Source organism: Electrophorus electricus, chromosome 14 (genome assembly GCF_013358815.1).
Source record: "Electrophorus electricus isolate fEleEle1 chromosome 14, fEleEle1.pri, whole genome shotgun sequence".
Classification (NCBI taxonomy): domain Eukaryota; kingdom Metazoa; phylum Chordata; class Actinopteri; order Gymnotiformes; family Gymnotidae; genus Electrophorus; species Electrophorus electricus.
In genome coordinates this window covers 220,500-245,630 of record NC_049548.1, presented here as the reverse complement: position 1 = coordinate 245,630, position 25,131 = coordinate 220,500, and the positions used below count along the sequence as shown (strand labels likewise).

At 42.7% G+C, this 25,131-nt stretch overlaps 1 protein-coding gene across 9 annotated transcripts in view; it reads right to left on the bottom strand.

Annotated features, from left to right (window-relative positions):
- plce1 (phospholipase C, epsilon 1) overlaps positions 1-25,131 on the bottom strand; it is a 52,788-nt gene that overhangs the window by 3,206 nt on the left and 24,451 nt on the right. For 3 of the 9 annotated variants that reach the window (XM_027021889.2, XM_027021888.2, XM_027021890.2), the window contains 30 exons: positions 21,149-21,465; positions 18,816-18,961; positions 18,399-18,657; positions 17,803-18,044; positions 16,606-16,626; positions 15,618-16,272; positions 14,787-14,975; positions 13,592-13,709; positions 13,313-13,472; positions 12,770-12,904; positions 12,529-12,665; positions 12,181-12,419; positions 11,701-11,762; positions 11,333-11,498; positions 11,005-11,112; positions 10,802-10,918; positions 10,505-10,663; positions 9,879-10,008; positions 8,719-8,828; positions 8,436-8,556; positions 7,728-7,859; positions 6,770-7,048; positions 6,310-6,473; positions 5,382-5,643; positions 4,543-4,661; positions 3,954-4,082; positions 3,449-3,640; positions 2,416-2,577; positions 1,679-1,891; positions 924-1,231 (listed from right to left, as the gene is read on the bottom strand). In XM_027021889.2, the coding sequence (XP_026877690.2) occupies positions 1,058-1,231; positions 1,679-1,891; positions 2,416-2,577; positions 3,449-3,640; positions 3,954-4,082; positions 4,543-4,661; positions 5,382-5,643; positions 6,310-6,473; positions 6,770-7,048; positions 7,728-7,859; positions 8,436-8,556; positions 8,719-8,828; positions 9,879-10,008; positions 10,505-10,663; positions 10,802-10,918; positions 11,005-11,112; positions 11,333-11,498; positions 11,701-11,762; positions 12,181-12,419; positions 12,529-12,665; positions 12,770-12,904; positions 13,313-13,472; positions 13,592-13,709; positions 14,787-14,975; positions 15,618-16,272; positions 16,606-16,626; positions 17,803-18,044; positions 18,399-18,657; positions 18,816-18,961; positions 21,149-21,465 (5,417 nt within the window). In that variant the 3' untranslated portion in view covers positions 924-1,057. The remainder of the gene's footprint in view (positions 1-923; positions 1,232-1,678; positions 1,892-2,415; positions 2,578-3,448; positions 3,641-3,953; positions 4,083-4,542; positions 4,662-5,381; positions 5,644-6,309; positions 6,474-6,769; positions 7,049-7,727; positions 7,860-8,435; positions 8,557-8,718; positions 8,829-9,878; positions 10,009-10,504; positions 10,664-10,801; positions 10,919-11,004; positions 11,113-11,332; positions 11,499-11,700; positions 11,763-12,180; positions 12,420-12,528; positions 12,666-12,769; positions 12,905-13,312; positions 13,473-13,591; positions 13,710-14,786; positions 14,976-15,617; positions 16,273-16,605; positions 16,627-17,802; positions 18,045-18,398; positions 18,658-18,815; positions 18,962-21,148; positions 21,466-25,131) is intronic. The other 6 variants (XM_027021892.2, XM_027021893.2, XM_027021895.2 and 3 more) reach the window with 6 other exon arrangements.

Below are 25,131 nucleotides of genomic sequence, written 5' to 3'. Positions count from 1 at the left end.
ACAGGTCAGAGCTGTCTGACAACACAAGGGGGACCTACACAATATTAGACAGGTAGTGTTAATGTTATGGCTGATTGGTGTATGTTCATTCTGTGAGAGGAAGTAAGAAAACACAGGTTGGCTGAAAGCATGTATCTACAGACTTGGTCAATGCCAATAACTGTTTTCCACGGATAGTCCAAATTGAGCTAATTTAGCATACAGTCCCAATCGTAAACATACACAGTCCCAATCATAAACGGTCATATCCATCCCTGCTGATGATCTTTGCATGTACCAATGTAACAAGGGAACGTTTTTAGATTTTTGTCCTTCATAATTTCTATTTTTGTGAGAATTACTGATTTAATTGAATTAATGATTGAATGTTTTACATGAAACAAAACAATGTTTGTTTTGCAGGAATAAAATAAGCAGAAAAAAAGTATCCTATTTTTTTATTTCAAAAAGGCTATGGACTGAATAGAAGATCCACAGATGCGATGTGGAGAAGCAATATCTCATGTGTTCATGCTACAGCAAACACCCTGCTAGTCTGGGGTAAAAGTGGTTAGATTGTCATACAGGTGCCACATGGTGTTCTCATGCTATTAATCACACTTTAGTGCAAAAACTTCGATAACAGCACGCTCAAGGCTTTTTCTCTATTGTAAATGTCCATCATGCCTGTGTCACTAACCGCATCACCTTCTGTCACACCATAGTCAAAACTCTCTGCTTTACATGAGAACAAATGAACATCTGTAAGAAGGCCGCACAGAAAACCCACCACACTTATTACTTGGAGGTCTGAGTTTCAATGACAACCACACAGGAACTCAGGAACGCTACACAGGAACCATGTAGTAACACTATTTGAAAGCTTTTAAGATGGAACTGCCTTGTAAACTATGTGAGTTGTTCTCTATGATGTGGGGCCTTACCTGGCTAGGGCTCCATGCACTGACCGCATGCGCGCGCACACACACACACACACACACACACACACACACACACACACACACACACACACACACACACAGACACACACAGACACACACGTGCGCAGAGCTTGCGTTCAGTCGGTGACGTCAGGTGGAGGTGTCACGCTGGGCCATGTGGCGCGCTCCTCCTTACTGTGTGAGGGCTCGGGTAAAGGTGGCCCGTTCACTGTCATGCTGCGACTGCGACCTGTCAACCTGCGCAGTTCACTGGCAAATGACACGCCCTTCCGTTTGTCCTCACGGGCAATCTGAGTGGACACAAGCCGGCACGCACACACACACACACAGACACACACGTGAGCTTAAATTGAAAATCATGTTGTTTATTCTTGGGACTTCAATTTCAGTAGTGAATTTTAAACAAAACATCCACACTTTATAACTTTATAAATTCAAATTCATCACATATACCACTTGCTCAAAATTCACACACATTATTCAAATAGTTCTAATTTAGAACTTAGTATTTCTTATACACTTCTATGCATCTATAAACAACCTATGGACATTTGCTCAAACCTTCTAGATCACTTACAGGAGCAGTCATGACAAATAATAAACCATAAATGTCAATACTGTTAACTTAATTCAGAGGGTCTGGATGATATTAAAGGTTGCAAAAGTGCCAAATTTCCCCACACATTTGTGCAGGCGATTTGTGCAGCAGAGGAGAGGGACTATGGCCAGTGGCTTACTTGCTCTTTGAGTTTGAGGATGAACCTGCCAGCCCCCTTCCACCTGCTCTGGGCCTGGAAGACACACTCGTGGTCCAGCAGCACCCGCTGACTCGGCTTTCCTGAGCACACCTTCCTGCCGGCCGTCTCACGGCTCACCTCCTCCAGCAGGACGTAATCAGTGGGATTGGGGTTGTTCAGGATGCTCATGGAGTACTTGGCTTTGCAGAGCGTCTGTTGTTGGGGCGGGGGATGGGGGGGGGGGTGCAAGGTCAGCTGATGAAATTATTTCAAATAGTCGGGATGTTATTGGTAATCCTAAAACTCTCACCATTACATATACTGTTGGATGGTGGTGTGTGACACTGTTTGTAATTTAATGGCACTCACTCCACCGCAAAGCTTGTGGTAAGTACTTTCAATAAGTTTCCAATATTCAGCACTAGTAATGACATTTAAAAATATACATCAGTGCAGGATAAATTTAGACAAATAGTTGAGAAATATCCTCAAAAGTATTTGTGTGTTACACTCAAACTTCATCCATAGATAAGTGTTCAACCATTTAAAACAAAGGTGTCGCTACAAAGTGTAAAGCAAACTTCATTCAATTCTCTCTCTCAATATATCATAGCAAAATAATTTAATTATTGTAAAAAAATCCTCATGAAATCTTTGCCCCGCACAATGAAAAAAACAAACTTATAATGATTATAATTATGCTGTCACTGAGGGTGCATGTGTCCTCCAGAGCTCACCTGCTGAATGATGTCTTGTGCAGTGCTATAGCGTGGGGCTTTGATGACTGTATGAGGTTGCTCTGGAGACACATCATGGACCTGCACCAAGAAAGTGTCCTCCTCTCCTCCGCTGCTCACCTCCTCTGCTCTCTCCAGCACCATGTTCCTCTCATTCAAATTCTGCCAATACATGGGCGCATTCCTGCTTAAATTACATATAAATATAGCATTATGCAATACATAGCCAAGCCACCAGGGGGAGCAAAGAATGTGGTGGTTAATTAAAGGCCAACAGATATATCCAGTAATACAGAATCTCTCTCCCTCTCTCCTCTGGAAATCTTGTGCATTATACTGATTTTTACTACTTTTACATTTTAACTCCAGTCCACTCTCTAGAACATCTCTCTCTCTCTCTCCCCATTACTTACACACATACACACACACACACAATACATATATATATATATATATATATATATATATATATACACACACACACACACACATACGTGTGTATATATGTGTGTGTGTATATGTGTGTGTGTGTGTGTGTGTATATATATATATATATATAAATAACAGAATGACATCAGTCTCAATCCAGATTCAGGAACAGCAAAAATACCACACTCTCAAACTTCTAAGCTTCTAGAAGAAGGCCTGAGTGTGAGAAAAAGATGGGTGAGACAGGAGTTCTGGGTTATTTCCGAGCAAACATAAATTTGTATGAATGTTATTTATTTTTTATGTGATCCCCATCAACATTGCCACTTAAAATCTTTCACTGTTTTGTTATATATTTGTATACCTATTAGTAATATAAATACCATCCTACATATTTTATTATAATGTGACTTTGTAACCTGGCTAATATCACCCTGATTACACTTAATCATTTTAGATATACACATCCACACTGTTCAGCGACACAGATGGAAAGCGTCAGGATTTTGTATGTACAACACTACATTCAACCTTGGCTACAATGAATCAAGCTGATTGTAAGAAACCCCCATGAGCACGTGCGTAAATCAGACACATCTCTTACCTCCTCCTTTGTTTTAAGGTACATCCGGCCCACATAGCCCTCCTCTGGTTGCCAGCTATACAGTGTTTTGAGGACCTTCTCTTCATGCACTAGGGGGCGCTGTTGAGGCACCCTTTTTGCATCACTCTTCTCCTTTGACAGAAGTATCCTCTCCTCCATCAGGAAGTAGTGAGCAGAGGCATGTGGAACCAACTGGAGAGGAAAAGAAAACGATGTGTTTACAGGCTGAGGAATACACGAGTAAGTGAGCGAATGTGTGAGTCTGGCCAGCGTTAGTGCACTGTGTGACTCGTCAGGTCATGACAGGAACAGTGTCTCAAACCCAGTGCCTCCAGAGTGACTCAAACCAGATCCTCCATCCAGAACCTGCCTGCATTCACGCCAGCGTTCAGGGCCATAGACATAACGGCACCGCACGCCATCCGTACAGGCTGTCTGGCTTCCGTCATCATGCGGCACCATGGCACAAGTTGCGTGGGTTTGTGTGTGTGTTGATGCGAATTACCATGTCCAGGAGCTGTTTAGTTGTGGTGTGTTCGCCCACACTAAGGACAGTAAAGGGCTCGGGGCCTGGTGCACTGTAGACAGTCACCCTGTGCTGATGTCCTGCTCGTCGTGCCTCTGAGCTAAACAACTGCAGAAGCAACACATTCATAAACATTATACAAAATGTTATATATTGGTCATATTTCACAGGTTGTAAAGTTAAAGCAGGCTTAAACATGAATTTAACAATAAAAGGGAAAGTGTAAGTACTAAAAGTGTGTGCAAACTGTGCAGATCTTTATGATTTCCTGTTTACACTGAGATGCGGTGCTGGATTGATGGGGATTTTGGGATGCATCACATTCTTAAGCTGTGAAAACATCAGAACTATTCCCAAAATGTTTTGGTAAGGGCGCTGCCTGTCCCCCTGCCTGGATGTGTTCCACTGCAGTGGAGGGCTTACTCATGTGTTACAATTGCAGTAATATACAAAATGACTGAAAACCATTTCAGGAATTATGCTTATAAAACATGTTGTTACACCAGCCTGGCTCCAGTATTCCTGCTTTGAAAATGTCTGTATGATTCCTGAGCATGCTTAGTCTGACCACGGCAGCTGGATGGCTCCCACTGGCAGGGCTCTCCTCCGTCCTACGGCTGAACACAAACAGGCTGGAGACCTCCAGTGGCTCGTTGTGCAGGTTCCTCAGCTGCAGGTGTCTGTAGCCTAAGGAAACAAGCACATGCAGAAGCCAAATTAACTTAAGGCAAACTTCCGTCACCATTTCCATCACATCATCACACCAGCATTCAGGGTTGTTGACAAAACGGCACCACACACCATGCATTCAGACTCTCCAGATCTCTGGCTTTCGCAATAATCATCAGCATCGATTAAAGCACAATGGTAAAAAATGTAGTTTTAAAGACACCTGATTCTCTACTGTGTCATTCAATAAACAATTCTTCCAGCTACCACCGACAAGTTTATCAGGGGTCAGGTCTTGGCTTATATAGTGCAGAGACCAAGGACATGAGCAAGGACAATCTGATTCCAGATCAGTATTCCTACTTAAAGACACTTGACAAACATGGATGACTATGGACAGTGTTACATTAGCATTTTCTTCCTTTCCTTCTTAAGGAAATTCCAGACCTTTTAAAGATTTCAGATATTCAATATTACATTTTCTTGCTATTTGTAAATGTCTTTAACTATGCCATTAATAAAGAAAACATTAAATATGCATTAGGAAGATTGTTATTAGAAAATATCTAGAGACTATACTTTTGAAGCAGATTCAGAATATTCTTACACAATCTATTGAAAGGACAATACTCATACTTTTTCCAAACCATTTTCTAAACCGCTATACTTTTACAGGTGGGAATTTGAGTACTTTTCCCAAACTTGTGGGAGGACAGTTGCATAGAGGGAGCTACTGACCAGGTTTGAGGGCCTTGAGGGGCAGGATCCTCTGTGCAGTCACCTGGGAACTGTTGTTCTCCACCACCGCCAGCCGCAGAAAGGCCAGGTCCTCAAAGTACACAGAGAAGGTGAAGCGCTCGCTCCACATGGGGTTGAGTGTGTTGCGGTGGATGGGCTTGGTACGGAAGTGGCAGTTATCTGCCGGCAGGCCCAGCACCTCCACCTCCACACATGGACTGCCATTGCTGTTGCCCGGGCACACGTTCTGTCCGGACAACACCTGACAAAGCGGGGGAGAGGGCAGTGATGGCTCAGCAGGGGTGGACAAAACAGGTGTGAGGTTGACGACACAAGGAAAATAAAGGACACTTAATGAAAGTGTGGCGCATCAGGTGAAATTCTGAGTGCCCTATGTGCATGCCTCCCTGTGCCTGATTCTCCCTGTGAGCAGCACTCAGTGGCATCTCAACTCAATAAAATGAACTACAGTTGTTAATTGTTATGTATTTTTCCCCTCAAGTAATTAATTTATTAATGAAAGCAGCAGACTGTTAAGGGTCATGCCATTAGCTTAAGTGGTAACTAAATGAACCCTTCAAATTAGAATATCAAAATTTTAATTCAGACATTGGCTGATTCTCAGAACTTCTATCTGCATACAGCACTGGTCCTCAGATATTATTGCCAGTATAATGTGTTTCCATTCATGTATACATATTAGACACCCAACCATTACATCTATTAATATTATGCAAAATTTCTGTATATTCTGCATATTCAGCTTGGGCTTTTTCTTTGTTATTTTAATCTTCATTTTTTCAAAAAGATTTTGAAGTACAATGAGCCCTGTTGGAGCACATAAGTGAGGAGTTATAACTAACTTCTATCAGTGTCAGAGAGGTGTGTGTGTGCGTGCGTGTGTGTGTGATGGTGTATGTATTCTTACAGTGAGGGAGTAGAGGGTAGGGATCATGTGCTCCAGGTCTCTATCCAGTGGGCTGAACTGCTGGTACAGGGAGCAGGTACGATCCCACAGCACTGGAGGTTTCAGGACAAAGCCACAATGCCCATTGGCCTCAAACAGAGCTGAGTTAAGATGCATGGGCTGGTCTGCCGGGGAACACACACGCACAAAACACATTCAGTGCCAATTGACCTGACCACCCATCACTACACATACACCCCTACAAGACTCTCCACTTGCAAATGTATAGATTCTGAGTGATTGTCTCAATAATTGATTCAAACATTGCATGACATATGGCTGAATTCACAGTCCAGCTACATTTAACCTAGTCACCAAATCTTTGAAGCTTCACTTGAGCAAGCACAAAGCCTGCACTGATTTTTGTGAGTTCCTATAGCACAGAGAGAGAGTGAGAGAGGGGGAGACGAGGCCTGCTCACCATCCGTCTGGTAATTGAGGGCAACCAGCTGGATGCCGTGCATCCAGAAGATGAGCGGGTTGGGGTTGGCGGAGTCAATGCGCGTGGCTGCCGGGTATGTACGCAGCAGCTGGGCTGCCGTATGCTGCATCAGTTTGGCCGAGTAGCGGCGGCAAAGGCGTTTAGCCGCGTTCTCGTTTACCGATGAGATGTGGTAGCACTTGGGTGTGCGGATGATGGCGCTGAGAGAGGGTGCCAGGCCCGGCTCGTCCACGCTCGCACGTGTGCCCTCCACCAAGGCTGCAAGGAGGCATAAACAGCACTGTGAGGAGGAAGGGAAAAATCTCGGGTGGTGAGGGAAATTCACAGGCACGCGTGAGAGCCAAGGCAAGCATGAGATCCCATGCAGCGTAGAACTAGAGGCAGCAAGGCTATGATGGCAGAAAAGCTCTCAAAACGAAACCAATGGAAACTATAAATAAACAAATCCAAACACACGTCCACAATTTGGTGAGTTAATATGAACAGGATTAAATCAGGGCTTCCGGACAGTACTTTCCCTACAGATAATTTATTTGCCTAGTATTCAACATACATATAAAAATTCTAGTAAGCTATAATCTGTTTGTATGTTAAAACTACGAATCACAGCTTACAACAGTCAAGAACATTGACCCTTGGCCTGGGAGATATGCTGGCAAAAGGGTCAAGAGGCAAGTTCCCCAACATACTCTCACTGCAGTCTTGCTCAAATGTACCAACTGCATTTAAATTCCTGCCTGCACGTTTGCTTATACCAGAAGACACTTATTGGACATGTGCTCTGCATGCACACATGCAGAAGGTATTTTTATATGTCTTTGGGGGACTTGAAAAGGGTGGAATGTTAAGCAGACTGTTCCCATGGGCACTCTAAGTGGGTGTTCTGTTTCCCGCGTGACCCTTGTGCGGCCCCGCGGCACGACCCGGGTGGCTGTACCTTTCCCTGAGCCTCGGACCAGGGTCACCGGCTCTCCGGGGCTCCCACGAATGGGAGCGTTGCCAAAGATAGACTTCCGACTCTTTCGATCCTTTCCTCTTCCAGAGCCGGACGGGGAGAGAGTAGAGAGACCTGGTTCCCACACATACAGACACACAGACGCAGAGACACACGCACACACACACACGGGGGGTAGCATAAGGATTTAGGCTACAAGGCATCATTTCCTTCTGCCCTCACTAGTTTGATGATGTTTGTTTGTTCAATTTACGCCCACGGGACTGATATTTCCATTTGAGTCCAGCACATGATTCTAATTCATCACTGTGGCAATCTCTACCTTTTCACATCTAACATACTCCCTCAGCAGTTACTGCAATGGCACGATCACAAAGCAAGTGGCTTTCAGGCTTTTCAACCTTTCTGTAGGGCTACACAATATATTGTTTCTTAATATATTGCATTGTCCTGTATTGTTATGGGCTGGAAAATGCAAATGAGCACTATAACCAAAACACAACTGTTCTTGTGTGTTTGGGTAAAGTGCTCTGGGGGTTCTGTGAAACTAAGGCACTGAAGTGCTCAAAACAATGACCATATGACAAAACAGACCAATTAAGCATGTTCCATTAAGCCTTCATAAATGTATTTTAAACCAATCACACCGTGAGTCTTCAACACACATGACAATCTGACAAGGCCGCATACCACCTGGGAATTTGACAGCCTGGCAGTAGATGACCAGGTCAGAGAGCTCCTGGGCAATCTGCCTGCTCTCCTTCTCATTCTGTGGCAGGTAGAACTCCTCTCCAAGCTCCACATCGAACATCTGCATGAGCACAAGAGAGCAACAACCCTTAAGTCACTCTGCATATGTGGCAATGTCATGCTAGGTGCCAACTCTGTGCACGTGACGAGGTCGTACTAGGTGCCGACTCTGTGCACGTGGTGATGTTGTGCTAGGTGTGGCACCAGAGAGGCTCAACCTTACCTTGCCTTTACTCCCAGCTTTCTTAAACCTCTTCGGCATGTCATCGTTGGACTCATACTGAAGTTTCTCGCTTGACGACTTCCCCTCAGGCTTGTCATCTAGGATATTATCTATATATTCAGAAAGAATAAGAAGCTGTTAGCTCACAAAAGGCCAAACACATACGAAGACTTGGGGCCCACAGGAAAATCACAAGCTCCAACTGATTTAAAGCCTAACATGGGTGGAAACAAGTTAGCAAACACAATTCACAACTCAGATTCAAGAAATGAAACCAACAAAAACATACAATGTTAAAAAGCATCCCTCAAAAGCTTTTACCACCACAAAGGACAATCATGTTCACTGTATTCATCCATCAGCACACACTACTGTGAAAATACACCATCTCGCCCTGATCTGACTGCATGCTGGATTCAGTCCCTGGTGTGTGTCGGATGGGAATGGGTAAAGGGAAGGGAAAGACTCCCTCTCTTTTTCAGCACAGGAGCACACAGGGCCTGAGAAACCAGATGGCTTTGTTTTTTTTCTCTGATGAGCCTGTGCCGCTAGCAAGGTCACATCATTTTCAAAACACTGTGGACAAAGGGGAAGGGGAGGTCAAGCTTTATGTTTACATATCACAGTACCATTTTTTTTTGTGTACTTATAACACTACTTTATCTATAAAGCAAAAGCAACAGGCAGTGTTCTTTCAATAGGTCCAACCCCAGTAGTTTCTATCTTCACCTGCATGAATATTGCTATTAGGACTTTGGCCAAAGTCTGAGCAAACACACATCAGCAAGCACACCACAAAAAGCTCCCAGCATCTGGAATATACTGCAAGATAGGGCAGCACACACGAGTGCCCCCCACACACAGGGATTACATAGGGTTTACACAGGGTTTACACAGGGTTTACCTTCCTGGCAATAAGAGGCAGTGGAAGCATTGAGGACATCAGCTATGACAGAAAGAAGATGAAAAGAAAAACAGAGGAGAGGAACAAAAAATTAAGGGGAAGATGATTAAGTCAGACAAAGCTAGTATGCCAGCATCAAGATACCATTATAAGCAAATGAGCATGGGAAAGTTGAAAGAAAGGGATAGAAAATTAAAAACAGGTGCAAATACCATTTTATTCTCACACATCTGTTTAAGGTGTAAACCATACTCACCATCAGAAAGTGACTCATAATCATAGTCATATTCATCTTCCTCCTCCTCTTCGTCATCATTGTTGCCAAGTGAAGTGCCAGGGGGCGTGCCATTGTTGGCCTGGGCTTGCATGTGTGCTAGCTGGAGAGCCTATGAAATCAAAGCAGGAGGAAATAAAGACACACCAGCTCCCACCACCCAACCTTACTACTGTATGTATCCTTTCACAAACTCTAAACAAGAGTGGCATTAAACAACCATATCATAAAGTCAGCAAGACACATAAAAAGTAATTAAACAGCAAGTGACATGGTCATCAATTCACTGCTAGCTTGTTTTGTTCATTTGTTTATCCATGGAGAATATTGGTAAAATTCCTCCAACCTGACTTTTTATATAATGATTTTTAGTGGCACTAAAAATGCTTGCCCATCACCATTGATACTTGATGTTATTATTTTAGTATACTGAAGTTATAATTATAGTACCAGTTTAGCATGTCAAGAATAGGAACACATGCTAAATGAATTAATTAGTACAAACTGTCAAACTGAAAATTCCAGCTGTAAACACTGTAAATTCATGCTAGTTAGTGCCTAACTGCATCTGCTCAAAGGCCACACATCATGGGTAGAGAGCACATCACCTTTTGTTTAAGGATATCCACAGGGGCCTGATGTGCCTTTAGTTTTTTGTTCTTGAGGAGGATTTTCCCCCTGAGCTGCAGAGGTGATGGGAGCAGAGGCTCATCTGAGAAATCACTCTCAAAGAGGAACTTGGTCACTAATTTGTCTCCGAACACCGCCTTCAAGCCAGAAAAAGTAAATGAGGTCATTCCAAAATAATTTTCAGTTCCCGGATAGGCCTTATCTTGGCTTTAAAAATAATAATACTGAAGCACTCCAAGGAAAGCAAGGAGGGTGACCAGATCAAGAGGACACACCTTAAAAATGTCTGCCATTTTGCGCTGCTGAGGTAGAGAACAATGGTTCTCAATGGACAAGATCACAGGCATCACAGAGTTCACAAATGCAGTGCGATTAATGGCCTCTACCACATCCTTTGGGAGCAAAGAGAGATCAGTCAAAAAGATGCCACATGAAAAGGAAAGGAAAAGGTCTTCCCATATATTTCCCCAAGACAGACCTTGAAGAGGATTTTGGTGGTAAGTGTGTGGCCATGGTAAATAACCGGCATGCCATCCTCTCCATCCCAACAGTCCAACTCCACACTCCTACAACCCTGTAGCAGAACCTGCAAAGGAGAAACTGTAATCTTACCCTGAAACTGTGCCTACAACCATGACACAACTGGAAGCTCACCAAGTGTGAAAAGGGTCATGGGCTCGATTCCTAGGGTATACACACGCTGTCTAATGATTATGTGAGCATCTCATTCTGGATAAGTCTGCCAAATTCTGAAAAAAATTCAGTGCAATGCAGGCCTGAACCAGAGAGCACCGAGCAGCTCTTACCTGACTGTAGAGCTCCACTGAGGACTCTCCTTTCAGCTGGTGCCCAGTGAGGTATGTGTTGTGTGAGGATTCTATGTAATAGTAAGACAGTGGGTACTGCAGCTCATCTAAGTTTACTTGAGACTCTTCATTTCTGGAGGCAAAGTTGTCCTTATCCATCAGAAACCTTAAAAACAAATTGTTTGTTCAAAAATGTTTTTTCATGGTACGATTTCTTTATTTCTGTTTCAATTCGTCAATCTTTAACACCAAGTTATTTTTTAAAGTCTTGGAATGGGGTATTGCCAGTCAAGATTGTGTAACTGAGTCATTAGTTATAAGTATTCATTTTTTAAATGTGCTTCAGATGTGAGAACCAAGTAACAAACCTGGCAAATCCTTCAAAGGACATCCAACCCATTTGGCGCATGCTTGAAGAAGGCTCAAATTTCTACAATAAAATGGGAATAAATTGAACTTGGAATTACATCAGCATGTATTTCCTTAGATGTTTCACAGTGATTTATGAGGCAGTTAGAGTTGACCGAATAGCTGCCAGTCCAGCTGCCAAATCAACAGCTGGCATGTTTGGCAAAGAGAAAGACAACGGTATTGCTGCTGCTATGAATTTCAGCAGGGCCTTGTCTCACATCCACCAGGTCTATGTGCAAGAATCGTAGCCATAAATTAATGCAGTTTATATAATATCTTCTTAAAAACAATATCATTATAACATTCATTAATTCATTGTAACTTATTGCCAAGAGGATACACCCTATTTTTACACAGACTACTAGTATTATTTATTTTTCATCATGCATTTATGACCTTATGAGTGGCTTGTTGAGAAATGTAGTTCTTGGGCTTACCTGTATGATGCTCAGGATCTCATCGTACGTCCGGTGTTCCCTTTGGCAATTGACCAGGAAGTCGTTGAGCTGAGGGATGCCAAGGCCCAGCACTCCCAGGGAGGCATTCTCTACACCTGTGCCATTGGTCACAATGCTGGCAGCGGCAATAGCATCAGAGATCTGTTTTTGGTTGTCCGACATCTGCTGACGGGTGCGAATGAACAGACCCATGTCGGAACCATTCCGGGTCAGCAGGTCTGAAGGTGACAGGGATCACTTTCAAACTCAAAAAGGCTTGTTCATTCTGTACTGTCTTTGCCCCCCTTACAGTTCTATATAGCATGCCAAGCATATATCATGACGCACCTAGATCAGGTTGCAGACCTGTCACCTTGTCGTCGATTCTCAGTGTGGTGTATAGGGGCACTGAGTCAGGGCCTGACCGGCTGCAGGGCACAGCATAGGTGTCGAACAGCTCCTTCAAGTCTTTGCGACTGCGGATACTGGAAATCATAACAATAACAACTTTTAAGCGCACAGTTCCTCAAGCAATAAATGGGATAGGTTAGCTACAAGTATGGTTAGAACAACAGGAGATGCATGACACCTGAATGACTTGAAGAGCTCCACAAACTCAATGAAGCTCATGGTGCTGTCTGAGATCATGAGGTTCTGAAAGCAGCCCTTTCCCCGGCCATGCCAGCTCCTGCTACTCCAAGACCTGAGAACAGAGGATCTCCCACTGATAGCAAAGAATTCCCAAAAGAAAAACAGTAAAATCGATATTGTGTATGCCTTATGTTGTCTTTTGTCCTTGTCTGATGGACATTACAACAAAACAGTGTGTTGTTTTATACTGCACTGCTCAATGTTTTCTACTGCACCTTGAGACTCGTGAACCCATACACCATACAACTGTCTACCACCCAAGCATGTTTGTCAATATATCGTTTAAGATAGACCTTATGTATTTTGCACTTCTAGATATCAGCATTCATCCCTGTATTCTACAGTATTCTAGTTCATTGGTATGTTTAATTCTAACCTACTATACTGTACTATATATATTTTCTGAGTAAATGACAAAGCACTTTTGTATGTCGCTCTGGATAAGAGCGTCTGCTAAATGCCGTAAATGTAAATGTATTACCCAGGTTGGCCTTTAGAGCTGCAAGGGAGGATGGGGGAGGAGTGGGGCCGGGTGGGGCCAGGAGTGTTCATAGTGAAGGAGCAGGAGGAAGATGATGTTCCAAGAGACTGGGCTTTGGGTAAGGAGAAGGGTCCTGATGTGCCAAAAGGACTGGAGTATCCTAAAGATATACAAGTCACCAACATTAGCACATGCTCATACTGAAAACTATAAATATCATAATTTAAAGACATCAATCCATTTAAAATGAGAATCAGTGAAAGAAGCAGGCAGCCTCACCATTCTCTTCCACCTCCACACCATCTAAAGGATCTGATGGCCTTCTTCCCAGAGTCTCCTTGCAGCTTTTGGTTTTACGTGAAATCATTTCATCGTCAGTCCCATCTCCACTGTCCCCCTACAAGAATATGAGATTGGCACCACTTAAAGGGAATAGAATGGACATTCTCAAATATAGAAAAGCACTTATTACCCCTCGAATAGCTTATCTCTTGACCCTTATAGAAAACAACAAAGATAATCCTAGATTTATTTTTAGTACAATTGCACATCTAACTAGGAATAAAACTGACAACCAATACTCAGATTACATCACACAGTAGTAATGAGATCATGAATTTCTTTAATGAGAAAGCACATTAGCGATAACATTAAGAGTATTAACATGACATCGGGCAGCTACTTAGAGATCAGAACAACCAAACCAAAAATGCCCCTAGAATCTTTTACACCTATCCAAGAGCCAGAACTTACATCTTTGATCTCTCCATGCACTTACTACTTCAAGATTGGACTACTGTAATGCCTTACTATCTGACTGTACTATTAAGTGCCTAAACAAACTCCAGCTAGTTCAAAATGCAGCAGCCAGAGTTCTTACTAGAACTAGAAAATCTGATCACATCACTCCTATCCTAGCTACTTTACATTGGCTCCCAGTAAAATTTCAGTACCTTAAAGAACTCTTAGTGCACCATGATCTACCACGTCTGCGTAGATTAAAAGGTGCAGGCTCTTTATTAGTAACAAGAAAAAGAAAATGACCCCTGCTGTAGCCTACCACAGCTCCACCCCACCCAACTACTCCTCTGTTGCTCCTCAACTACTCGGACACATGCACACCAACAGGACAAGACTAGGACCTCTAGAAAATTGGACTAGACATCATTTGCTTATTTTTAAAATTTTATTATTAGTTATTTATTTTTCTTTCAAAATTGTCATTATTGTGGTGACCATTGTCAACCAGAGGAGGATGGGCTCCCCTTTGAGTCTTGGTTCCTCTCAAGGTACTTCCTCGTGCTCTAGGGAGTTTTTTTTCTTGGCTTGCTCACTGGGGGCTTGGAATTTGACATTTGTAAATTTGCTTTGTGACAACATCTGTTGTAAAAAGTGCTATAAATTTTGATTTTGATTTGACTAGAAACTAAATACACTTGGTAGCCTCAGTGGGGCGTACAACAAGACAGCTCACCCTGATGAGGGCTTTCTTTTTCTTCTTGGTGGTGGTGGAGCTGATGCCTAGTGGGCTGTTTTTTTGGGCAGCAGACTTCTCTGCATTCTTGCTGATAGGGCCTGGGCCGCCAGCGGCCATGTTCCAGCGGCGACCTCCAAAAAGCTGGATAGCTTGGGCCAGCGTCGGCCCCTCGAACCTACCGTCCTCCTAGTGAGAGAGGGTCATAAACTCGGGCCAAGTGAAACCTTAAACCAAAGGATCCCAAGGTACAAAATAAGATGTGACATTGGTTAGCCTCCAATTCAATCCAACTGCTTCTCAATCCAAGCCCTGGGGACCCCACATAATACACATTCTTGTTTTAGCAGAACATGACTCCATTCATGAACTGCTTCCTGGATTGTCTGAACCAGGTTAGTTCATGCAAGGAAGATGCACATATGTGTCATTTCTGGGGGTCTCCAAACTGCTGTCCATAGTGACATGTTCACTTCTTCAAAGGAAGCAATGACAGTTAGTGGGGACCACTTAGCATTTCCATATCTCTATAATGCCAACTTGCATTGATTATCTCATAAAGATGAAATGAGCAAAGAGCAGTGGTATCCATTCTCAAACACTACTGTCTCACAAGAGACTAAATAAACAAATGGAAAGAAGAATAAAAGAAAAAAAACTCATCTAAGAACTTTTATGAAGACATCTGAAATGACTTTGATAAAGCTGCCACTGTTGGGCACCTGACCCTTAACCCTCAATTTGTTGCTCAAGTTGTATTCAGTCATAATTGTAAGTTGCTTTTGCTAAAAGCATCAGCTAAATGTCATAAATGTAAATGTAGAGATGTACCTGGTACAGACTGACATACTGCCTGCGCAGCCACTGTAACCTTTGGTCAGGGAACTTCTTGATCTTCCTTAGTGCACTCAGTAGCTCCTGCAAACCACCATACAGCACACCTGCTGTGTGTTTGGGTGCCATAAAGTGTAGCAGCCTGTTGTCAGTGGTGTGCAGGCCATAGAGCAGTGTGACACCATTCTCTTCTGCAGTCATATTGCACAACTTATGTTGCAAACACACAAAGTGGACATCCATGCCTGGGTGGCCCATGAAGACGGCCTTTACAGCTTCGAGGTCCAGAAAGCCCTCGGCCAGGCCACATGAGACAGCCTGGCCTTGGGGCAGAGACTCCGGCAGGTAGCCTCTAGGCCCGCTGCTTGGTGGGCAGCTGCTTGGCGGTTTGGCCCATGTCAGGGTACAGTTGTCAGGCTGCAGGCGCAGGAGGCAGCGGGCGGTGAGATGGCTGTCCTGGTCATAGTGGATGACAGTGGCTCCCTGCAGTAGGAACTGGTGGACGTCAGCAGGCAATGACAGCACGTACCAGGGGATGAGCTCTGTGCCATGGCTAAAGGTGCTCTGCAGCTCCTCTGGGCTCTGTATGTCCAACTCCTGGGGCTGTTCTCCCACATCCCCCTCAGAGTCTGACAGGTCCCCAACAAAAAATCTACAAAGAAGAATAAGATAATGTGATCCAAAAAAACTTTTACAGTAAAAAAAAACAAAACAATAGAGACCTCAGACTGTACAGACTGTAAGGTTTCTTAAGCACATGAATGCTATAAGTGGAAAAACAACATATTTTAGTCACATTTAGTACATATCCTCTAAAAAACCAATGCAATACAGTATATTATTTTATTATGGTGATGCAAATATTAGCAGTGCACCATGCATTTGCAATTCTCAGGCATTTGAGTTGTGGCATGTTAATAGAGGGTACTAAAAACTATTCCAGTCAGTGCAAATCTCAGAAACACAGACAGGTGCAGCAACTTACAAAACATGGCCTGGGGTTTTCCTTAAAGGCAGAGAGGATGGAGCAACAAGTACAAGGAAGAGGATACAAAGAAAAAAAATGGTTTCACAAATGACAGCAGTTCACAGTCCTCCAGTCCTCTACTGTAATACATGATTACCTTGCAATTGTTGTTATACTGCACATCCGTGCACATGCATAATTAGAACAAACTAAAAAACCCAAGATGCTGCTATTGATTTTGACTGCATGTGAGACTAAACTGTTCTTCAGAGAAAAAAGATAACAGAAACAGAGATGAATGTACAGCAGTTCTCCGGCTCTGGAGAAGAGCAGGATTAAGATCCCACTTGAAAATTAAAACCCTTTCCTGAGAGTAACACACCTGGGAAAAGACCACAGCACTAGCAATGACATAAACCAGACAGAGTGCCATTCTGACACCACATTAATAACCAGGAGGAACTTCCTCCCAAAACCACATAAACACTGGCTATGAGGACAAGCAGTACCTATGGATAAATAACAATATACTTAATAAAAATAAACATATGAGAAAAATATGTAAATAATTTTACAGGGAGTTCTAGTTGTTAAGGATTTGCTAAATAAAAAATAGTATTATGAGTCCATTTCTTGAGTCCATTTACACAGTTTGGACTTTTAACAAAACAAGCAATAAAAACAAAACAAGATGTACAGTGATACTGTTTTTATATTTGTCTTTCCAGTTTTTTAAAAATATCTCAAGATCAGAAGCTTGAGGGGACAAAGATTGTGCCCTTCTCTTCTTTAGGTTATGCCGGAATCCTTGCTGTGTCCTTCATCACCACAGTGGATTTTACAAAAATGAGAAGATTTTACAAAAAAATAAACAAACAAACAAAAAAACAATCCTAGCACAGAGAATACTAATTTAAAATCAATTAAAAATGTTAGCTGACATACGGTCACAGTAAATTAAATTGCTCCAGGAAGTTGAACACAGGTGCCACAGTAAATGAGACTGCTCCAAGCGTCCAGAGGCAAACCCCCCCCAGAACCAGATATCAGACAATAAAGTACATTAAAGGACAGCTTGAATATAGGCATGTAACTCCTCCTAATATAGCAAAGGTTTACTGGGAAAACCTTGGCTGTCAAGACCTGGCCTGTAATAGTGTGGGTGAATGGCCTTTGGCGACATAACTGACAGGAAATGAGGGAGAAGTGACTCACGGGTGTACACTCTTGTCTTTGAACGAGTCCTTACAAGCCATGCAGGATACGTGAGGACTCTCCTTGCAGGCAGTGCAGGGTATGTGAGGACTGTCCTCGGGCTCCTCGGGTTCCAGGCTACGGTTGCAGCTACGGATGGTCTGCAGGATGTTGCTGACCGTGGCCTCCTTCTCTGGGCTATGCAGCCCGTCACCACCAGCTCTGTGCAGGAAACGTTGTTGGCCATTGTAGTCAGCCACAAACTGGGAGGTATAGAGAGAACAAACTCCTCAGTGAGCCTCTCAAAGGCTATAAACCACAACGTGAATTTAATTAACTTTAATTCAATTGTCAAGGCCTGACCACACTGAAAGATAATTAGACAGCCACTAGAACAGCCAAGCGCATGTTTCCTCAGTTAAATCAATCTGATGTGAAGCCATAAAGGCCATTACATTTTTTTTTATAAAGATGGCAAGAAAATCCAGCCACAGGCAATTACAACAAAATTAGGCACACAGTTACAATACTTATAGCCCACTCAAACCCCAATTTCAACCACAAAGATTACATTTCCTTTAATGGCCATTAACGAGATACAGGTGTCTAGCCCTCACCTCAACTGAGTCCCCTTGAGAATCTAAAGGAGGACGTAGTCCAATTAAGCAGGCAGCCCCATCGAGAACTTCACCAAGCTCCTTAAGAAACACTCCGCAGAAGGGCACCACTTTACAGCCAGGGATGTTAAGAGCACGCTTCACCACTTTTCTGTACTCAGACGAAGACTCATGTTGTGCCATTGCATCCTTCAGGCCTCTCATGGTATCGATGTCTGCCTGGTCCATGAACTGCCACATTTTCAACACTTTGGTAGATCTACAGAAAAATTGAGCACTAACATTTTTCTTCTGCATGTTAACCCCATTAGATATAACTAAGAAAAACCCTGCCTTTCCAAGAACCCAGGAATGTACTTTAATTTGCTAAGAAAATACCACAATCCAATGTTTTACCCATGCAATGTAAAGCCCTACCTGAGACCTGCCAAGAACTCCATCACTGCGTTGTAGTTGCCCACGTTCCAGCAGCACTTAGCTACATGTACCAGGCACGAAAAAACCTCTCTCTTCTCTTCCATAGAGCCTGCCGTCAGGATAAGCCACGTCACCCAGGAGCTCACCTAGAAAAAACAACACACCTAAAAAACTTTAAAAAAAAAAAACAAAACAAAAAAGACAACAACATTATACCATTACATTATACCCTCAAAACTAAAGGAAAAGCAGGTTGGAAATGCTTGAGAAATCTCATCTCAGAAGATAATGAGAATACCCATTAACCAAAGCAATCTGGGCTGGCCACCTTGGTTAATGTAAACACCAAGTGAAGTTGAGCTCCAGTGCTATAATTTGAAGGTAATGTAAATTATTTCTACTAAATCACAATAAAATTCAATGTAATAAGTTGTTTCACACCACAACAGATCCCTCCTCTTCTAAGATTCCATTACATGTGTCATTGCATGTGTCAGCAGCATCTGACATCTGAAACCCTTTGAAATTTCCAAAGGAAACAACATTTGAGTGATCATCTGAATCCTACTGCTGAGAAAAATGCCTTGGTTTCCAGTCCTGCTGTTTTAAAAGTTAACCTACTATGTTGTATGCCAAATTATTAGTCCACTTTGCACTTTGTAACTGTTTATTTTAGCCACGGCCAACAATAAATGTTAAAAAATAAAAGTACCCTGGATCTCAATTATGTGCATTTTAACAATGCTGATGTAGTCATTCATATAAAAAGCATTAACTACAGTACTCTTGAGAAAATAAGATTTTTTAAAAATAAGATTTTCTCTTGATGTCTGCTGTAGTGCTTGACACTGAAATATCACAAACGTTATATGATGATGTTGGTTCCATAAACAGTTATGCTGGGGTTCTGTGTGTTGGGGAACATTTAATGTGGAGCACCAGGATTGGCTGAACTCATATCACCTAAGCAGCATTCCTCTCATCAACCCACAGCTCTTATGTTATTCTACAGAACAGCCAGTCTGACTTACACAAGAGAATGCCTCAAAGACACTATACAGATTATATAAGTTCTTGCAGTCCTGATGCACAGCGCTCAGCACAGGACTAGTCACTGACCACCTTCTTATGTAGCAAACAAATGATGATGTAGGCATCGTTTAAAGAGAAAGGAAAGGAACATCTCAGTTACAATCATGTACATCTCCACCCACAAGGTGTGCATGAATGATTATTGATGATGCAGTAGAAAAAAGACAAACTGTGATTGAGAACTGATTAGTGCCTGAGCACTAAAGGCAAGCTCTTGGTTCAAAGTTTTAACTCTGAAGACATGTAACTTCACATGAGCACTGCCAAGCATGGCAAAAGATGCTGAGGAAACCCCCCCAGTCACAATCTTATAATCTTGCAATCTTTTAACAGTAATCTTATAATCACAGCCATCTGACACAAAGGCATGCAACTTAAACATAACCATAATCATTTCCAAACAGTTCTAACACAGAAACAGGGTGTTTTGGCTGGCACTTTCAATACATTGCCATTTTTCACACTGTTAGAAGTGCATGTTAGGATTCATATGGTATAATAATATTAGAAACAGCTGCCTAATATTGGAACATGACCAGAGAGTTAAATATCCCACTATTTCTTCACTATTTCCTCAGTTACTGTCTGTTTAACATCCAATCAGACATCCAATCTACACATGCCTGAAAGTTGGATAGTTAACAAACCTTTATATCTAATTAACAAACAGTTATATCCAGCCACTGCTGCAAGCTGTACAGACTAAACAAAGACATTGCCACCAGGTTCAGCTCATGTAGGTGCTGTGCATTAGACTCGTAAGACTACACCGTTTTACCTGAGTGGTGGTTGCTGTACTTCCAGATATATTTTATTGGTTCATATGACCAGACAGAAGGAAAAATGTGTGGTGATGGCAATGCATTCTCTACTCCTCTGTGCATACATGTTATTTGGGAAATAGCTTTAAACATGGCCCAGTTTAAATACCCTTGCTCTGTTGTTTCACATTCTGTTGTGCAGTGCTACGCCAGCTCATCTCTATAGTTTTCTGCTCTGAGATGACTTCCTTTGCAGACTATGTGACCTTAAACATACAATTTCCTTAAAATCAGTACAATGAAACAAGCCATTAGCATGTAAACATGCTATGCTAACAAAGATTGAGATCTTGTGCCCTTTATGAAGTTCCCCCAACTCAATTTTATTAATTATTATCAACAGTAGCATTTTTGTACAAAGTGTTACTTTAACTTATTCAGAGTATAGTCTGAAAAGAGGGGAGAAGAGACAAGTCCAACCTCATTAAAGCGCGTCACCAAGTCCTCCACGGCGTTGTGTTGGGCATCTTGCAAGGACATAGTAGGGGCCGACAGGGAGGCCTTGAGGTGTGGGTGGCGCTTGTGGCATTCGGGGCTGCCCAGGTCACGCGTGAGGAAGCAGAGGTAGTCGATGGGGAGCACACGGCGGTACAACTGCTGCTCCTGCTCGGTCAAAATGCTGGCTATCTCCTCTGGGAACTGGACCAGGTGGCGCAGGTCAGCAAGCTCCTTACTAATGCCTGTCACAGCAGGAGAGAGGGAACCTTGGCTGGCCATGGAACCGCAGAGCTGGCGCTCTGAGGAGGAGAGCGAGGGGGTGGGGTAGTAGAGTCAAGGGGAAAGATTGTGTTGAGAGGTTTTGTTTTGCTTCATCTACGAAATATAATTAGAAGTTAAACAGCCAAAACATACAACCCTAAAGACAGAAATAAACCCATGCAGACAAACTCAACCAATTCAATGAGTTAACTTATTAATAAGTTCAAGAGTCTTTAATCATTGGGCAGAGAGGTTCATTCCCTGTCCTTGGTGATCAAAGGGTAAGCTTAGTTTTAGAAAAGAATGAGGTTTTAGTTACTCTCAGTCTATGAGAGAGCAACAGGTGCAAACATCTCTGCAAATAAACAAACCACATCAAGCTTAAGCCAGATCTGTTATTTGCACCAGCAATATCCTCCAATCAGTACCTATGATAGAACTTTCACATTGGTCCCTCTACATGGTTATCCATCACTAAACCCTCACTAGCATCTTCGCTCCTTCATCTCCTCAGGATCCCCGTGTGATCCGAGAGCTGCTCTGCTGGTTCAGTCAGCCATGGAAGATGAAGAAAGAAAGAGTAAGAAAAATTAAATAAAAAACAGTCGGCATGCAGTGCCTGGTCAGCATCAACTGGCTATGTTCCTCCTCTTTGTGGCGCCGTGGTGACTGCCGGAAAAGACACGCAAAGCTCACTTGATTTGTGCACCCGCTAGCATGCGCTCTGGCGCAGAATGGCAGGCGCAGTGGGGTGTAGTGACTCACAGGCCACGCGAGAATAGAAAACACGTGCACAGGCCTTTCAGCGCTGAGTCACAGTGTGTTTATTGAAGAAGGGTTCACATGTTGCCAGAGGATTGTCCATCTCTAGTCTGGGGAGCAATTTGTCATTTTCGCAGCTCTGAGGGACTGGATTCATGACCATCAGGAAATGAATCAGGTGTAAGAGATCAAAAGAAGCCCTTACCAGGACAGTAACTGAGCCTCTCTGAAACTGCAGCATGATAAAAGGCATGGTCAAAGCAAATGCAAGTATTCTTAGAAGGCCAGCATTTAAATGGTGAAACCCCCCAGCAACTCCAGGGTTTTATTAGGCATCACATTTAGCTGCTGTGTACCCCACAACAGCCTTGCATGGAAACACTTGATGTGAACCAAATGGGCTGGAAACAAATGTACTTCATTAAGCGCTAGAGCATCCTGGCTGCCTGATCTTTATGTATGTGCTGCCTGAGAGTGGGGGAGGGGCGGCTGGAGCACAGCCAATGGGAAGGTCACAGAGCTACTTCACCCAGTCATTTCAGCCGAAGTCTTGTTTTTGGGAACACACACACACACACACACACACACACACACACACAGGAGTGCACAGTATATTTAAAGCATTTGGAAGAAGCGTTTATCCAGCATGTCCTACATATGTATTAGTATGACAGCATGTGTGCTCCCTGGAAAACCATGACCTAGCTGTGGTTAAGACCTCCACCTCAATCAGGTGCACTACAGGATCAACCTGAAGTTGAGATGGGCATAAATCAAAAACTTCACACCAATTTGTTTAAATTTTTTTGTTTCAAAGATTTTTTAGGAAAGTAGTCAGTTCTAAATTCTAAAAATTAACAACAATATGGCAAGATTAAAAATGTATTTATATTCTAAGACTGCTCTGGAAATCCCCAAATGGTTTAATTATTTGACATTATTTATTATTTGTTAAAATCTTAATAAAACCTAAATTAGCTAATAACAAGTGCACTTTCTGCCTTTCCAGTACATACAGTACTGTGCAAAAGTCCTAAGACATCCATGAAATTGGATTTGGTCCAAGGGGACATCACAGCACAATTGTGCATCACTCTGGACAAGACCAGCTAAACGCTGTAAATGTATGTGTAAAGCTATCTATCTGAGCTGAGAGTAGTAACTGGATTGTAAAACTAATATGAAACACAAATAAAAATCTAATACAATAAAACAAACAAACAAACAAACAAACATTATTGCAATATAAAATTAGTAGTTTTTTCTCCAAAACATTAATGACCACAGGTTTGGTTCCAAACCCTCTTCTCAATGTTTGACTTGCAGTCAAGACGTCCAGATGAATCACATACAGACTGGACAGTTATGACGTCCAGATGAACCACGTACAGACTAGACTGTTAAGATGAATGTTATGTTGTTATGATGTCAACTGGAATATGGATATATTGGATTTTTACATTTGAACGGCCAGAAAATCTTATTTTGGCCAAAACAAGAGTGCATCCTTTATTGAGCATTATCTTAACAGGTGACATAAGTAAAGTGTCAAAGACTGCAATCAAATCAGGACCAACCTTGGCTGCATTTACCACTCACGAATACAAAACATAACAAGTGGCTGTATATAAAATGGTTGCCAATGGAAACCAGGGTCTTCTCTATGGCTCTGTCTGCCCAAAGAAATGTCAGCAGCACCTTCAAACAAAATCTCCATCACATGCATGAAAAGCATTTTAAGCCCTGCCTTCAGCACGGTGTAAGAGGAACTCTTGGCCTAACAGAGATTGCTTCCTACTCTTCTCAGGTTACTCACTAGTTCATTTATGCATGTTACACAGCAGTGAACTGCAAATGCATTTCAAATCAGCAGCATCATTGTCCAATCACAGGATAGTCAATCTTGACGTACATCAAACATAAAATCACCAAAGACATTCTAATTCATAAATCCTGGGTTCTTGACATAAAAAAAAAAAAATTCTTAGGCCAGACTTTTTAACCCACTATGAGCCAGAAGACCCAGTTGGGAGTCAAATCTCAGTCACCACATAGGCAACACTAGGACATCTTCACACAGCGAGGAGGTTGAACCCACTTCTAGCCTACACCAGTCTAACAAGCCTCCTGTCTCTCCGCTATGGAAAAACAAAGTGGTGGACTTACTGATCAGCTTGTAATCAGCTGGGTGTGAGTGCTTCATGCTGGTGGCTGTCCGGACACTGGCTCCCTGTTTGCCGCTGCACCAGCGCGATTCGCTTAACCACATTTAAAGTGCAGCCTGAGCACAGCTGCCCTGATTTTCAGTGCCTGCGAGTTGACTCGATAGATAGCTCAGATAGCTCACTTTGCCTCTGTCTGTCTCTCCCCCCTCCCTCTCTCTCACACACTCACAGACACACAGATTGACCACTCCACCCCCCTTCCTGTCAGTCTCTGTCTCTCCTTCTCCACACACACACACACACACACACACACACACACACACACACCCCATTCACACCCTTTCTTGGCCGCGTTTCTCCAGCAGGTCAGCTTACCCCTAGATGAGAGAGAGCGCAGAGAGCAAGAACAGGAAGCCAAGCATCCAAACAGGCACCACATAGCATGTAAATTGCTATGTTACAGCTAACGTACTCCATGCATACCTGAAGGACTTTGGCAGTCAAACAACAATAATTGTGTTTATAAGTACCTGAGGATGAGTGTGAGCCTAGATATCATGTACTGGGTCCAAGTGTTCAGGCTAACCCTAATCAAGTACTGAGAAAAGTGTAAAAAAAAAAAAAGCAGATTTCCCACGTGTCCTGATCTTATAGGAAATTCATGTTTCGAACCATGCCAGTTGATACAATTATCAGTAAAAAGCTTTATGGCTCTTTCAATACTTTATGCCTTAGCCAAATGCAAACAAACAAACCAAAAAAACCCTAAACACTACA